Source organism: Bufo bufo, chromosome 4, assembly GCF_905171765.1.
Source record: "Bufo bufo chromosome 4, aBufBuf1.1, whole genome shotgun sequence".
Lineage (NCBI taxonomy): Eukaryota > Metazoa > Chordata > Amphibia > Anura > Bufonidae > Bufo > Bufo bufo.
In genome coordinates this window covers 195,453,887-195,469,522 of record NC_053392.1, presented here as the reverse complement: position 1 = coordinate 195,469,522, position 15,636 = coordinate 195,453,887, and the positions used below count along the sequence as shown (strand labels likewise).

General features: G+C 47.4%; 1 protein-coding gene across 1 annotated transcript in view; it reads left to right on the top strand.

Annotated features, from left to right (window-relative positions):
• The window catches only part of SERPINI2 (serpin family I member 2), a 148,014-nt gene extending 140,329 nt beyond the window's left edge, over positions 1 to 7,685 (top strand). Inside the window, exon 9 of the mRNA XM_040428181.1 lies at positions 7,491 to 7,685. Coding sequence (XP_040284115.1) covers positions 7,491 to 7,567 — 77 coding nt within the window. The 3' untranslated portion in view covers positions 7,568 to 7,685. The remainder of the gene's footprint in view (positions 1 to 7,490) is intronic.
• Positions 7,686 to 15,636: the final 7,951 nt, after the last annotated feature.

The window sequence follows — 15,636 nt, the reverse complement described above, 5'->3', positions numbered from 1 at the left end:
AGTCATATGTGTAAACCTAAAACGGAGCAGCCATGCGTGAGAGATTCTAATGGCGGAGTCATATGTGCCAACCTACAACGGAGAAGCCATGCGTGAGAGACTCTAATGGCGGAGTCATATGTGTAACCTAAAACGGAGAAGCCATGCGTGAGAGACTCTAATGGCGGAGTCATATGTGTAAACCTAAAACGGAGCAGCCATGCGTGAGAGATTCTACTGGCGGAGTCATATGTGCCAACCTACAACGGAGAAGCCATGCGTGAGAGACTCTAATGGCGGAGACATATGTGTGAACCTAAACGGAGAAGCCATGCGTGAGAGACTCTAATGGCAGATCCGTATGTGTAAAACTAACACGGAGAAGCCATGCGTGAGAGACTCAGATGGCGGAGTCATATGTGTAAACCTAAAACGGAGAAGCCATGCGTGAGAGACTCAAAAATGTATTTTTAATTTTTTATTTATATATATATATATATATATATATATATTTTTTTTTTTTTTTTTTTTTTCTCTATCAACCACTTAAGCAGCTCTCGTATGGGCACAGCTCTGAGTACGAGCATGAAGAGCATGGTATAACGCAGATCACCTGCACGGACTAACTAACATCTTGTGCCTAAATAACCCCCTTGGAACCTTATGTACGGCCGGCAGCAGGAAGCCAGCCACCGCCTATGATCTGCTCCCCCTGACCGAGCCTAGTACTCCTTCCCCTGATCCCTGCCTACCTAACGGCACGGCGGCCCGTGCCAGACTTTATTGAAGATGAGGAGCCTTACCCCCCAGCCACGTGGGGAGCTCACGCTGCTCCCTGGCAGAATGCACCAGTGCGGGGGAGCCCCCCTCCTCAGCTAGGGCCGACCCACCGCCGGCTGGACACTCGTACCGCGTGGGGAGCAGCGCCACTCCCTGGCAATGTGCACCGGATCAGAGGGAGCCCTTCCTTTACCGTGGGCCCCGGCCCCCGCTGGTTTGAACCGTGTGCCGCGTGAGGAGCCGCACAGCTCCCTGGCATTGTGCGCCGGTGCGGGAGTGCCCCCCCTCACCTAGGGGCTGGTTATTGTGACTGGAACCCGCTGGGAGACTGAAGCCTAACTGGACCTACCTGTGACCGTGAAGGCTGACCTCCCAGGCCGTGGCTGACCCACGTGCGTAGTCGTGACACAACTACCCGTAGATGCCCACCCAGTGCCTGTAGTTAACGGGAGTGCGACCGAGTCTGTGGATGTGACCGACTAGCCCCTGTAGTCGTGAGGGGACCCTACATCGAGAGTAGCGGTAACGGACCATCGCCTGTAGACGTGGTAGTATTACCTCATGAGTCTGTTGACATGAGACTAATGCCTGCAGTCGTGGCCGGTCTTAATAATGAGTCTGTAGTCGTAACGGATTTGTGCCTGCAGTCGTGGCAGGGCTTTAGAGCGGGTCTGTAGTCGTGACAGACTGATGCCTGCAGTCGTGGCAGGACTTTATAACGAGTCTGTAGTCGTGACAGACTGATGCCTGCAGTCGTGGCAGGGCTTTATAACGGGTCTGTAGTCGTGACAGACTGATGCCTGCAGTCGTGGCAGGACTTTATAACGAGTCTGTAGTCGTGACAGACTGACGCCTGCAGTCGTGGCAGGGCTTTATAACGGGTCTGTAGTCGTGACAGACTGTTGCCTGCAGTCGTGGCAGGGCTTTAGAGCGGGTCTGTAGTCGTGACAGACTGATGCCTGCAGTCGTGGCAGGGCTTTATAAGGAGTCTGTAGTCGTGACAGACCTGGCAAAGCAACATTCCTATCTATACCATTATTATTATTTTATTTTTTTTCCCCCCCACCAAAGGCCACGACTGTAGGCGCCACCCTGTAAGAGATGCGCCAGAGGCCTGGACATAATAGTCCACCATCCCCCGTCCCCCAAGCCTATGCAGGAGAAAAGAGGGGGTTGGCCCCCGCATGCACCACCCCTGACTCACCTGGCGGCCATGACAGCCACGAACCCCACAGTATCGTAAGTTAGCCCACCACCTGTGGACCTGAATAACCAAGGACAGACGTGTGAGTGAGCGCACGCCAGCTGGGCGACACTTCACTCATGCCACCGCTCCCTAGCTAACCACCGGATTATTGTGACTGCGCCCGAACCAACCCCCTGACTGACCGTATGGGCTTACGGGCGGCCCGGCTGCGTGCGCAAAGTGACGTGGCCAGCCCCCTTCCTTGAAGCCCTCTTTATATTTGATCCTTGAACATATTCCAAATTTTATTTAATTTTTTTTTTTTTTTTTTTTTATACTCCTGCCTTAGTACCTAGCCACTGTGCCTGAGCAGAGGAGCCCTGCACCTGGACTGCAGTACCAGTATGGGCCTGTAGGTGTCGACCATCCCCCGCCCTCTCTCAAGCCAGGACCTGCTGGAGCGCAGCAAGCCAGTGATTCCCTTCTAGGTTAGAATTAACCATTGAAATCATAACTTGTTATACAGTGCACATGTCTGAGTATCTGCTTATCTTGTCTTGCCTGAGTTTGGCGCAGTAAAGAAGACGAGTTTATTCTGCAGCGGATTCCTAGACATGACTGAAAGTCACATAAGCATGTCCACCTTCACAGCCTCGCTAATTGTAATTACCAGGAGAACGTGCATCAGGATCGGCTGCGAGGGATTTGCGCTCCGCCATGTGGAACATTGCATCCCGTGCCCACCGCTATCGACTATTTGTACAGGGAAAGCCGCGGCGTATTAATCGCCTATAGGTTTCGGCTTCCGTCCCCTGATCCTGCAGCTGGACCTCCGCTTACTGATTGCAGCTAATGAATAGACCCCTGTGTGAGCGGACGGCGTTTTCCTCTACGGCGGAACGTTCTGATACGGGAGTGAGATATATAACGCTGCGTCGTGGAGCCGACGGCCGGCGTGACCGATGCTCAGGGTATGCGAGCGGACGTCGTGACCCGTCGCTGCTGAGCCACAGGTGAGGGGTGCCTGCCTGGGGGACGCTGCATGTGGGAGCGGGGGTGCTTAGCGCAGGGCCTGGAGCGGATCGGGGTGCCTGTCTCGGGGTGCCGGAAGCAATCGGGAGTGCGGGCAGTCTCCAGCGCAGCTGGGGACCGGCGGCACGCTCGGCAGCCCCACATGTTATACATAGCGAGACGGGTGTGCAAGCCACCCTGCCTACCTAATCACCGTAGCGACGAGCTCGACGCAGCCGATCCCCCGATCCTCCAGTGACGCATGCCCTTCTCTGGCACCAACCCACAAGCCGATTCGAAATCGTTCGAACCGACAAGTGGGGGGAGGAAGGCCAGGTTTAAATAGTGAACGCCCCGCCTCCCCTCACACAAATGCGGCACTCTTAATTGCCTACCACTTGTCAGGCGAAGAGGAGGTTGAGGACGTCGATTCAGAGTCCTCTGACACTGATTGCGGATGGAAAATAGCAGGGGTATCTGGTAAGTCCTGCTGTGACACCGAAGGATTCCCCCCTACGGTAGATACCCCTACAGGGGCGACAGGAGGCATGGTCTGCGAAGCGGCTGCAGGGGGAGACCCCGTAACGATAGACTGCCATGTCTGCAGTTGCGGTCCTGCTACCTCAGGCGCCCGTGCTCCAAAAGGATTTACCCCCAGAGTCTCTGAGCCCTGTGAGGGCGCCGCGGAAACCTGCGGTCGGCGGATCTCCTGACAGGGGGAGTCGGGCGGCAGTCTCACCTCAGCTCTAGTGGATGCAGGCACCGGCGTGGAAGGCAGGGAGGCCGCTTGCAGTGAGGGCCAGGAGCCGGAGGTAAAAGCGAAGGTGGCCTTTGCAGGCATCAGCTGTGTCCCCTCTGAGCTCCGGTCTACAGCAATCGGGGATCCGGAGAGCAAGGTAGCTGGGGCTGGGGACAGGTGCGGACTCTGCCGTACAGTCACGTCCGGCCCTGTCGCTTCAATCGGCGCTATCTTGGGAGAGCCGCTCAGAGGCACTGCCGGCGGCTGCTGCGTGAAATACCGGGCGATCTGCGGTTCAGCTGGCATGAAGCGGGTCCCAGAGCGTCTCACCATACCCCCTGGAAAAGAAAAGGGCCACAAGGAGTCTAGATTAAGGTATAAACGAGGGCCCAGGGACCGGGAGCTCTGAAGGTAAGCTGCTCACACGTCCATGCTCAGGCCACGCCCCCCTCTCCACCTTTCATTTTTCACCGCTCCTTTGGAAAATGAAAGGTAGAAGTGGCCATAAAAACTGCAAGCAGCTATTCCGGTGTTTTTTAAATCGTAAAAAAAATGTCAATGCCAAATTCATGTCATGTCTCTTTCACACAAGCATATGGAAATCTGTCCGTATTCCGGCTCCAGAATATGCATGGATTTCGGATGATTCAGTAATTAATCTTGATTTACCTACTTATTACGTTCTTCCTGTATTTTTGGTAGACTTCTATAGACTATAAATGGCATATTTGAAAGCAAATACATATAAAACTCAGACATGCTGCGTATTTCAAATACTGACAGAAATGATACGCCTATGTAAGAAGCCCTATTCATTAGCAGCCAATACCTGTACACAAAACACGCACCATATACGGATTGCAAATACGTTCATGTGAAAGATGCCTACATCTTCTTTAGGCCTCTTGCACGCGGCCGTAGTGCTCCCGTGGCCGTTTTGCAAGCCGCATACAGCGGTTCCGCAATACACGGGGCACCGGCCAATTGCATTTCGCATCATGGATGCGGACCCATTCGAATGGGTCTGCAAATTCGGAGATGTGGTGCGGAATGGAAGCACGGAACGGAACCCCACGGAATCACTGCGGAGTGATTCTGTGGGGTTCCGTTCCGTGCTTCCGTTCCGCAGAAAAATGGAACTTGTTCTATCTTTTTGCAGAACAGACGGATCGCGGACCCCATTCAAGTGAATGGGTCCGCATGCGGCTGTCCCACGGTCGGTGCCCGTGCATTGCGGACCGCAGCACGGGCACGGCCAGCACACAGTCATGTGCAAGAGGCCTAAACCTGTGAACCTACTCTCCTAGCTAACCACACAGCGTAAAAGCACAAAAAGTCACACGTTTTTGAACAAAAATGGTGCACATCCATTGTTCAACCTTTACTACACCAGAAACGTGGTGTACAAGGCTTCATTAGTTCCCCCCATTATATTGTATTACTATTGTTAGGATACATCTACACAAACACATTTTCCAACAAAATTTGGGCAAAATCCACAACAAATCTGCTGCAAAATCTGCATGTGTTAGGGCTCCTGCACACAGCCGTGAGTGTTTTGTGGTCCGCAAATTGTGGATCTGCAAAACACTGGGTAAGTGCATGTCGCCATTTTTTGATGAGATGAATGCGGATCTGATGTGGCCCGAAACACAAAGACGTTGTTGTGGATTTCACCCTATGGACTATGCATTGGAATGGTTAAAAATCCACACTACATATGTCAATTTCTGGGTGGAATTTTTGATTTTATTTTGCAGTCTGTGGATAAGATTTGGTAAAATGTAATCTACGTTTCTGCTGCAGTTATATAATGCAGATTTTCAACCCAAAAATACAGATGGAAAATCTGTAGTGTATCTGCCAGATGTGAAGATATCCTAAAATGGACAATGCACATTGGGGTCAGCAGCCTTGTTTTGTGTGAATGTAACTGAGCGCAGGGCATTGCTCATATATGAGATGTATACGTGGAATATAATATGGAACAGAGGTTCATTCGAATTCCCCCGTTCAGCGATGACAAGTATCCCATACGCATCTGGACAAATTCAGTGCCACTGCTGCCTAATTGCTTATGGGACAACCACTCAAAGTTGAAATTAATTGAACTATAATAGTCAATAACTTTATGGAAAACTAATAATTGGTTCCAAAGCCTCCAAATATCATACTAATATAAGAAAAGAAAAATGAAGAACATGAAGCAGACGAGCATTACCGATAAAACAAGTCCTTATCATATAAAAGTCAGTTCCTGGAAGCTGTGACTCACTTTCTTTTCTGGGGCCCTGTGCAGTACACACAAAGGTAGGGGGGGGAATGGGAGGGGGGGGGGGGGTATTTACCAATGACGAATTTACTAATAATATACAAATAGTTTTTGGCGTAAAAAAAACCTGTTTTGCAACCTTTTAAATGCTTTGTTGCACGGGTGTTTTTACGCAATTCTTGCCAATGTGGAGTGTCAGGGCCAGGGTGGGGCTCAGTGGAGGTGAAGAATTTACTATCATTTACGCCTTGAAAAAAGCTTTGAAAACTACTGCACTCAGAGACTGGAGTAGTTTTCAATCTAGGCGCACGGACAGCCAGAGGAGAATGTGCAGGGGATATTAAACACCCGCATAAAATGCTGGTGTTTGATAAATGACCCCCACTGAAAAAATTGGGGTTCCCTTGTAATTGCATTTGAAAGCTCATCCGCTTAAGGGGCATGTGCAGGATCAGGGTTAAGTTAGCTTTTTTTTTGTATAATGGGGGCATACTGCCCCATTATCATCGGCGCCAGGAGCTTTCAGTAAACAAACACTTCAGACGCATTGAGAAAAGACGCTAAGTGGGACTAACAGCAGTATGAAGACATGCTTGCTAAATAATGGAGGGGATGGGGAGCCTTCAATCATTAATCTATCCCTGAAAAACCCCTTTAGGGTGTCCATACACGATGCAGCCAGGCTGCAGCATCCACATGTGGCTTGCCATTGTTTCAGGTGTAGTCCGGAAATAAACAGCCAGTACAGGTGAGACCCGCCAATTAGAAGTTCTCTGCCTGCGGATCACATTACCAAGCCACCCCATGTGTGGACGCCATTAATGATGTTAGATCAGTCGTTGATCCAAACAGAACGTAGGTCAAGCTGTACAAGTTGTAATGACAATGTCCAGACATCTAGTGGCAAGTAATGGTACTGCATCAGATATGGTTTACCTTGTAAATGATGAATATTTTGTGTCCTCTTCTATTACCCATAGGAGTTAATACTCTTCCGCTATAGGCCGACACGGCTCATCTAAAACGTGACATGTTCATGAATTTTACACTTGACAGTTGAAGATCTATGAAAATGTCACTTGCAACTTTCACTGCCAAAGTACTCCAGAAGAGCTGATTTATTGTTAGCACGGGGCAATGGCTATCATAACCGTAGGTAATATCTCATGCCTTCCGCTGCAGAATGTGAGGACGGGGTGAGCGGGTTAATGTATTATTTCATGGAAAATCCAGTAGTGCATAACCTTTTAAATATGTGAAATTAATTGAAGATCTATATCTTCCCCGCACATAGAGCATTTATCAGACAATGCTGAAAGTCCTAGAAGTCAAAGTACTTGGTAACTGTGAAATATGAAGCCAAAGTGATGGTTATAAGACCACTGGATAGAACCGCCATCCATTGCAGTACTGACACCTTTCAATGCAATGACGGTCTGTAATAGTAAAAACAAGGCCGCCTATTGATTCCCATTGTCTCTTGATCTTCCTGCCGTCCTCTAATGGATTGTTTACTCTCCTAGGATCAATTCTATTTATGGGGAAGGTGACAAATCCAGATGAAAGCGATGCGAGAGGACGAGACGTGGAGTCACTGTAACAAGAAAAACGCCCAGATTCCTCGGACGCGCGCAGGGCAGCGCCACATGAGCTACCATTTATAATACTGGCTGTTATAAGCTGCTCTCTAGTAAAGAACACCATGAAATTATCAGCATGTCATGAGTTACGTTTTTTTTTGTTTTCTAGCGACAAATAATTGTGTTTTAATCATATAATTGAATACTTTTGTAGTGTTTTCACCTGCGGTGGTTTTCAGTGCTGATACCTTATCGCAGATGGGTTTGAATAACAATAGCGCCAGAAATAAGGTCCTTTTACACGGGACAATCAAAGGGTGGTAGGATCGTTGCCCTGTGTAAACATGCACCGCGATCAGCTGGCAAACCTCTGGCACTCCGGCTGTTGTGAAACTACAACTCCCAGCATGCATATTTGGCTATTCTTTGAACTCATATAGACATAAATAGAGCATGTTGGGAGTTAAGGTTTCCCAATAGCCGGAGGGCCGGCGGTTGCTGACCCCTGTCTCTGGTCCATCAGTACCTAGGTAAGTCACATGACTTACATCCAGGATTATAAACTATGGGCAAGTCTGTGGTGAGAAAAGGAACAGATGATTGCTCTTATCTGAACTATTGTAATTCAGACGTGTTTATTCATCCACAACGTAAGAACACAGGCGGCTTACACACCCAAATCCTAATCAAAAGCTCCTCCGCATGAACAAGCACGCTTCGTCAGGGGAAGGAGTCTTTAACTTGACCTTGACTGGTTTTTGGGTGTGTAAGTTGCCACAGCTCCTCAGCTGCCTCTTTAATAATACATGTATTTAGGCCTGTCGAGGAAACGCTGTCCAAGAACCTGATTCCAGAGTCAGGAATACACTGAAATTGCTGGAATGCATGGTGGTTGTAACCATGGAAACGAGCAGTGTATAATGTGATGGGAAAAATAAATCAAACCAGCAAAGGAGGCAATATGGACAATCACAATACATTAGTAAGTGCCTTGTATTAACTTTTGGGGTCATTAATCAAACTGGTATAAAGTGGAACTGGCTTAGGAGCTTTGAAAAATGATAGGTGGAATCTGATTGGTTGCTATGGGCAACTAAGCCAGGTCTACTTTACACCAGTTTGATAAATGACCCCATTTGTCTACATGATAAATGACATTTGCTGAAGTAAGACAACCCCTTTAATGATGGTGACGAATGCCTTTGTATGACATCCATCAGAGGCACCCATTTAACGTATACGTTATGTGGGACAAAAAAAAGATGTGCACACAGCCTTATACTCACCCCAGTCTCTGTGGCGCTGATCCGGTTCTCTTGTTTACAGCAGGAGCGTGCAACTGTTGAGGACAGTGATTGGCTGCAGCAGTCATGTGCCATATACTGGCTTGTCCCCACTGCAGTCTGAAAACAAGCAGCGGCAGGAGGAGCAGATCAGCGCCGCAGAGAACAGGGCTGGAGATAGGTCTGACTATAAGATCATTTTTATTTTAAGAAATTGTAGGGCTTGTCTTAGATTTTTATCTTGGGCAACTCCTTTTAAAGAGTTTTTCCAGTAGTTTAATATTGATGGATTCTACACAGGATAGGTCATTTATATCTGTTCAGTGGGGGTCCGACTCCCAGTACCCCCACTGATCAGCCATTTGTAGAGGCTGCAGCTCTCTAGTGAGCGCCACAACCTCTTTCTAGGCCAGCGACGTCACGATCATTGGTTACATGGCCTATTTTCAACTCAGACCCATTTAACTGGTTAGGCCTGGACTGCACTACCAAGCATAACCACTGTACACTGTATGGCGCTGTACTTGGTAAGCTTTGAGGAAGCTGCAGCGCTCACAGGAGCACTGCAGCCTCTTCAAAGGGGTGATTGGCAGGAGTGCTGGGTGTCGAACCCACACTGATCAGATACTGATGACCTAGGCCTAGGCCATCAATACTGAACTCCCAAAAAACCCTTCAATTAGACTGCTAGACAATACGTCATCTCTCCCAGGCTGATATTTCTGTACTGCAAACATATTTAGGATTCATTTGGTTCTGAATGCATGTGCCCACGTTCACTTCAGCACAGTATTTCTATAATCAGTCTCTGTAAAGCATGGCATGTTCAATCTGAAGCTGCTGACTAGGTTCCCTCAAGCCAATGGACACCTGGAAATTTGTATCTCTGCAAAAAATAAAATAAAAAGTGTTCAAAACGAGCACATGGAATATACACAGAACCAATACTGGAATCCACACGAGCTCAATCCATAGACCTCCTAGTTGTACCATATTTTCATATGTTCGCTGGCATGAAATGTAAACTGCCCCGAGACTGGAAGCCTGGGTGACCTGGTGCTGTTTTTATTTTAGCCAAAACCAATTAGATCCTAAGGTCTTCTCCATCAATTTGTTAGGTGGTAGCACCATCCATTGTAGGGAACGTGACGAGCGTCCAAACCTATAAAATATAATCTTATTTATTCCACATGGTGAGCACCATAAGAAAACAATATTCTGTGACAGGACGGTTGTTTTTGTTAGGCTACATGCACACGAACGTATTTTGTTTCCGCGTCCGTTCCGTTTTTTTTGCGGATAGGATTCATTCATTTCTATGGAGGAGCTGTTAAAAAATGCGGATAGTCAATCGTTTGTTTTCCACGTCCGTTGTTCCAGCATGTCCTATTCTTGTCCGTTTTGCGGACAAGGATAGGCGTATACAAATGGATTCGCAAAAAAAAAAACACGGATGCCATACGGACGACACCCGTTTATTTTTGCGGATCCGCAATTTGCGGACCGCAAAACACATACGTTGTGTGCATGTAGCCTTAGGCCTCATGCAAACGACTGTTGTGTGTTTTGCGGTCCGTGGAACGGCACGGACAGCCATTGATATAACTGCCTATTCTTGTCCGCAAAACGGACAAGAATAGGACAGGTTATTTTTTTTTTGCGGACCACGGAATGGAGCAACAGATGCGGACAGCACACGAAGTGCCGTACGCATCTTTTGCGGCCCCATTGAAGTGAATGGGTCTGCATCCAAGCCGCAAAAACTGCAGCTCGGATGTGGACAAAAACAACGGTCGTGTGCATGAGGCCTGAGTCTCCTTATCTCCACAATAAAAAGGCTGAAATAAATGGTCGAAAAAAACCTACAGTGCGCCCTGGGGAAAAAAAAAAGCTCTATCTACAGAAACATGACACAACTACTGTATGTAAATTTGGTATTACTGTAACTGTACTGACCAGTAGAATAACGTTAAAGGGGTTATCCCAGGACTAATGTAAAAATGTAAATCAGACATCATATAGCACATGACAATCTCTTTCTAACAAAGCTAGAACCAGCCCTGTACCTCACATGGATCCAGAGATCTCCCCATTCATTGCTCTGCTAGATTTATATCAAGCCGACAGCTCAAGGGGAGTGTCTTCTCTGCTGCAGCTCAGGAGGTGTGTCTCAGCTCTCCCTATCACAGCTCAGGGGGTGTGTCTCAGCTCTCCCTATCACAGCTCAGGAGGTGTGTCTCAGCTCTCCCTATCACAGCTCAGGGGGTGTGTCTCAGCTCTCCCTATCACAGCTCAGGAGGTGTGTCTCAGCTCTCCCTATCACAGCTAAGGGGGCGTGTCTCAGCTCTCCCTATCACAGCTCAGGAGGTGTGTCTCATCTCTCCCTATCACAGCTCAGGGGGGGTGTCTCAGCTCTCCCTATCACAGCTCTGGAGGCGTGTCTCAGCTCTCCCTATCACAGCTCAGGAGGTGTGTCTCAGCTCTCTCTATCACAGCTCAGGGGGTGTGTCTCAGCTCTCCCTATCACAGCTCAGGAGGCAGTTGAAGGATGAAACTGAGCATGTGCGGCCTTCTTAGTGACCCGGACAAAGAAATAAGAAAAAACAAGCAAACAGCAGGTAGCGCTATACAGATACATTTTATTGAATGGCTCACTGTCTATGCTAAATTTTTAATTACATGCAATTACAAAAGTATTCAGATCCAGGAGCTGGTTTAAAAACTGTACAATATTTTTCGTCGGACAACCCCTTTAACCACTTCAGCCCCCCTAGCTTAAACACCCTTAATGACCAGGCCACTTTTTACACTTCTGCACTACACTACTTTCACCGTTTATTGCTCGGTCATGCAACTTACCACCCAAATAAATTTTACCTCCTTTTCTTCTCACTAATAGAGCTTTCATTTGGTGGTATTTCATTGCTGCTGACATTTTTACTTTTTTTGTTATTAATCGAAATGTAACGATTTTTTTGCAGAAAAATGTCATTTTTCACTTTCAGTTGTAAAATTTTGCAAAAAAAACGACATCTATATATATATTTTTCTCTAAATTTATTGTTCTACATGTCTTTGATAAAAAAAAAATGTTTGGGTAGAAAAAAAATGGTTTTGGTAAAAGTTATAGCGTTTACAAACTATGGTACAAAAATGTGAATTTCCGCTTTTTGAAGCAGCTCTTACTTTCTGAGCACCTGTCAAGTTTCCTGAGGTTCTACAATGGCCAGACAGTACAAACACCCCACAAATGACCCCATTTCGGAAAGTAGACACCCTAAGGTATTCGCTGATGGGCATAGTGAGTTCATAGAACTTTTTATTTTTTGTCACAAGTTAGCGGAAAATTATGTTTGTTTTTTTTTCTTACAAAGTCTCATAATCAAACTAACTTGTGACAAAAAATAAAAACTTCCATGAACTCACTATGCCCATCACGAAATACCTTGGGGTGTCTTCCTTCCAAAATGGGGTCACTTGTGGGGTAGTTATACTGCCCTGGCATTCTAGGGGCCTTAATGTGTGGTAAGTAGTTTGAAATCAAAATCTGTAAAAAATGGCCGGTGAAATCCGAAAGGTGCTCTTTGGAATGTGGGCCCCTTTGCACACCTAGGCTGCAAAAAAGTGTCACACATGTGGTATTGCCGTACTCAGGAGAAGTTGGGCAATGTGTTTTGGGGTGTCATTTTACATATACTTATGCTGGGTGAGATAAATATCTTGGTCAAATGCCAACTTTGTATAAAAAAATGGGAAAATTTGTCTTTTGCCAAGATATTTCTCTCACCCAGCATGGGTATATGTAAAATGACACCCCAAAACACATTGCCCAACTTCTCCTGAGTACGGCAATACCACATGTGTGGATCCCAGACTTCTTCTCACTCTTTAGGGCCCCTAAAATGCCAGGGCAGTATAAATACCCCACATGTGACCCCATTTTGGAAAGAAGACACCCCAAGGTATTCAATGAGGGGCATGGCGAGTTCATAGAAATTTTTTTTTTTTTGCCACAAGTTAGCGGAAATTGATTTTTTTTTTTGTTTTTTTCTCACAAAGTCTCCCTTTCCGCTAACTTGGGACAAAAATTTCAATCTTTCATGGACTCAATATGCCCCTCAGCGAATACCTTGGGGTGTCTTCTTTCCAAAATGGGGTCATTTGTGGGGTGTTTGTACTGCCCTGGCATTTGAGGGTCTCCGCAATCATTACATGTATGGCCAGCATTAGGAGTTTCTGCTATTCTCCTTATATTGAGCATACGAGTAATGAGATTTTTTTTTTTCGTTCAGCCTCTGGGCTGAAAGAAAAAATGAACGGCACAGATTTCTTCATTCGCATCGATCAATGTGGATGAAAAAATCTCTGCCAAAAAAAAAAAAAGGAGGGGAAAGGTGTCTGCCAGGACATAGGAGCTCCGCCCAACATCCATACCCACTTAGCTCGTATGCCCTGGCAAACCCGATTTCTCCATTTACATCAATCGATGTGGATGAATAAATCATTGCCGGGATTTTTTTTATTTTTATATATATATACAAAGTGTTTGCCAAAGTATATTAACACTGCCGCCTCCTCAGCTCATATGCCTCGGCAAACGTATCTTTTACTGCAAAGGAGAAATCTCGTCTTGCAGCGCCGCATACACTGACTTTTGTGTAATCTGACAGCAGCGCAATGCTTCTGTCAGAATTCACATCAGTGCTGCAGCTAGTCGATCGTTTGGTCCACCTGGAAGGTAAAAAAAACAAAACAAAAAAGAAAAAAACCAGGCCGCAACGCAATTAATTTATTAACTTTATAATAACTTTTGAACAGAACATATAAACTTTTGAACTGAACGTTAACTTTTTTGCTTACCGGTGTTTTTTTTTTTTTTTAACCTTTATAGGACAAACCTCTCCTTCCCCATGGGACAATGTGCAAAGTGCAAATCGCCCAAAGATGTGGCAAAGTACATTATGCACTTTTTCCCAGGTGAAAGGAGAGGTTTGCAGCAGCTGTGAGAGAAAGGGCCCTAATAGCCCTGTGTGCCTGTCCTGTGAGATGCAATCCCTATGCTAAGTGTACCTGTGTGTGGTACTTCCGGAAACACTCTCCAAAGCATAGGGCAGGGTGGTCAGGACAGAAATAGCGGGTGTCACGCCTTATTCCACTCCTGCTACAGACACGACATATTTTTCGGGGTGACGGTTGGGTTGAGGTACCAGCAACGACACTGGGGAAATGTCGCTCGTGTAGACGGCTAACTACACTGGTGGATGGGGCCACGGAACCTCCTGGATACAGGAGGTTCGCGATGATCTCTTCCTGAAATTTGAGGAAGGATCCCGTTCTCCCAGCCTTACTGTAGAGAACAAAACTATTGTACATCGCCAATTGAATCAAATATACAGACACCTTCTTATACCAGCGTCTGGTGCGTCGGGAAACTAAATAGGGAGCCAACATCTGGTCATTGAAGTCCACCCCTTCCATGAGTGCATTATAGTCGTGGACTGAGAGGGGCTTTTCAATGACATGGGTTGCCCGTTCAATTTGTATTGTCGTGTCTGCGTGAATGGAGGAGAGCATGTAAACGTCACGTTTGTCTCTCCATTTCACCGCAAGCAGTTCTTCGTTACACAAGGCAGCCCTCTCCCCCCTTGCAAGACGGGTGGTAACGAGCCGTTGGGGGAAGCCCCGTCGACTAGGTCGCATGGTGCCACAGCAGCCAATCTGTTCTAGGAACAAATGCCTGAAGAGGGGCACACTTGTGTAAAAATTGTCCACATAAAGATGGTACCCCTTGCCAAATAACGGTGACACCAAGTGCCAGACTGTCTTCCCACTGCTCCCCAGGTAGTCAGGCCAAACGACCGGCTCTAGGGTCTGATCTTTTCCCTCATAGATCCGAAGTTTGTGGGTATAGCCTGTGGCCCTTTCACAGAGCTTATACAATTTGACCCGGGCGCGCTTGCTTGGGATGTATTGTTTGAAGCCAAGGCGCCCGGTAAAATGTATTGGGGACTCGTCTATGCAGATGTTTTGCTCAGGGGTATACAAATCTGCAAATTTCTGATTGAAGTGGTCTATGAGGGGCTGAATTTTGTGGAGCCGGTCAAAAGCTGGGTGGCATCTGGGACGGGAGGTGGTGTTGTCGCTAAAGTGCAGGAAATGCAGGATGGTCTCAAAACGTGCCCTGGACATAGCAGCAGAGAACATGGGCATGTGATGAATCGGGTTCGTGGACCAATATGACCGCAATTCATGCTTTTTGGTTAGACCCATGTTGAGGAGAAGGCCCAGAAATTTTTTTAATTCGGAAACTTGGACTGGTTTCCACCGGAAAGGCTGGGCATAATAGCTTCCCGGGTTGGCGGCGATAAATTGAGTGGCATACCGATTTGTTTCTGCCACGACTATGTCCAAGAGCTCCGCAGTCAAGAACAGCTCAAAAAATCCCAGGGCCGAACCGATCTGAGCTGTCTCAACCCGAACTCCAGACTGGGCGGTGAAAGGGGGAACTACAGGTGCGGCTGAAGTTGGTGACTGCCAATCAGGGTTTGCCAGCACCTCAGGGACTCTACGGGCCTGTCTTTGCGGTGGCTGCGACGGGGTGACTACTGCACGTGCCACCGTACCAGCTTCAATTGCCCTTCTGGTGCTCGCCACTTCACCATGTTGTACGGCAGTGCTGGTACTAGGTCCAGGGAGGGCTGCACTGCTGGTGTGTGCCTCACCACGTGATCCGACAGCGCCAGCCCCACTCTGCTGCTCTTGAAGCGGATCCTGCACAACCTGTGGTCTAGCAACACGGGGCCGGG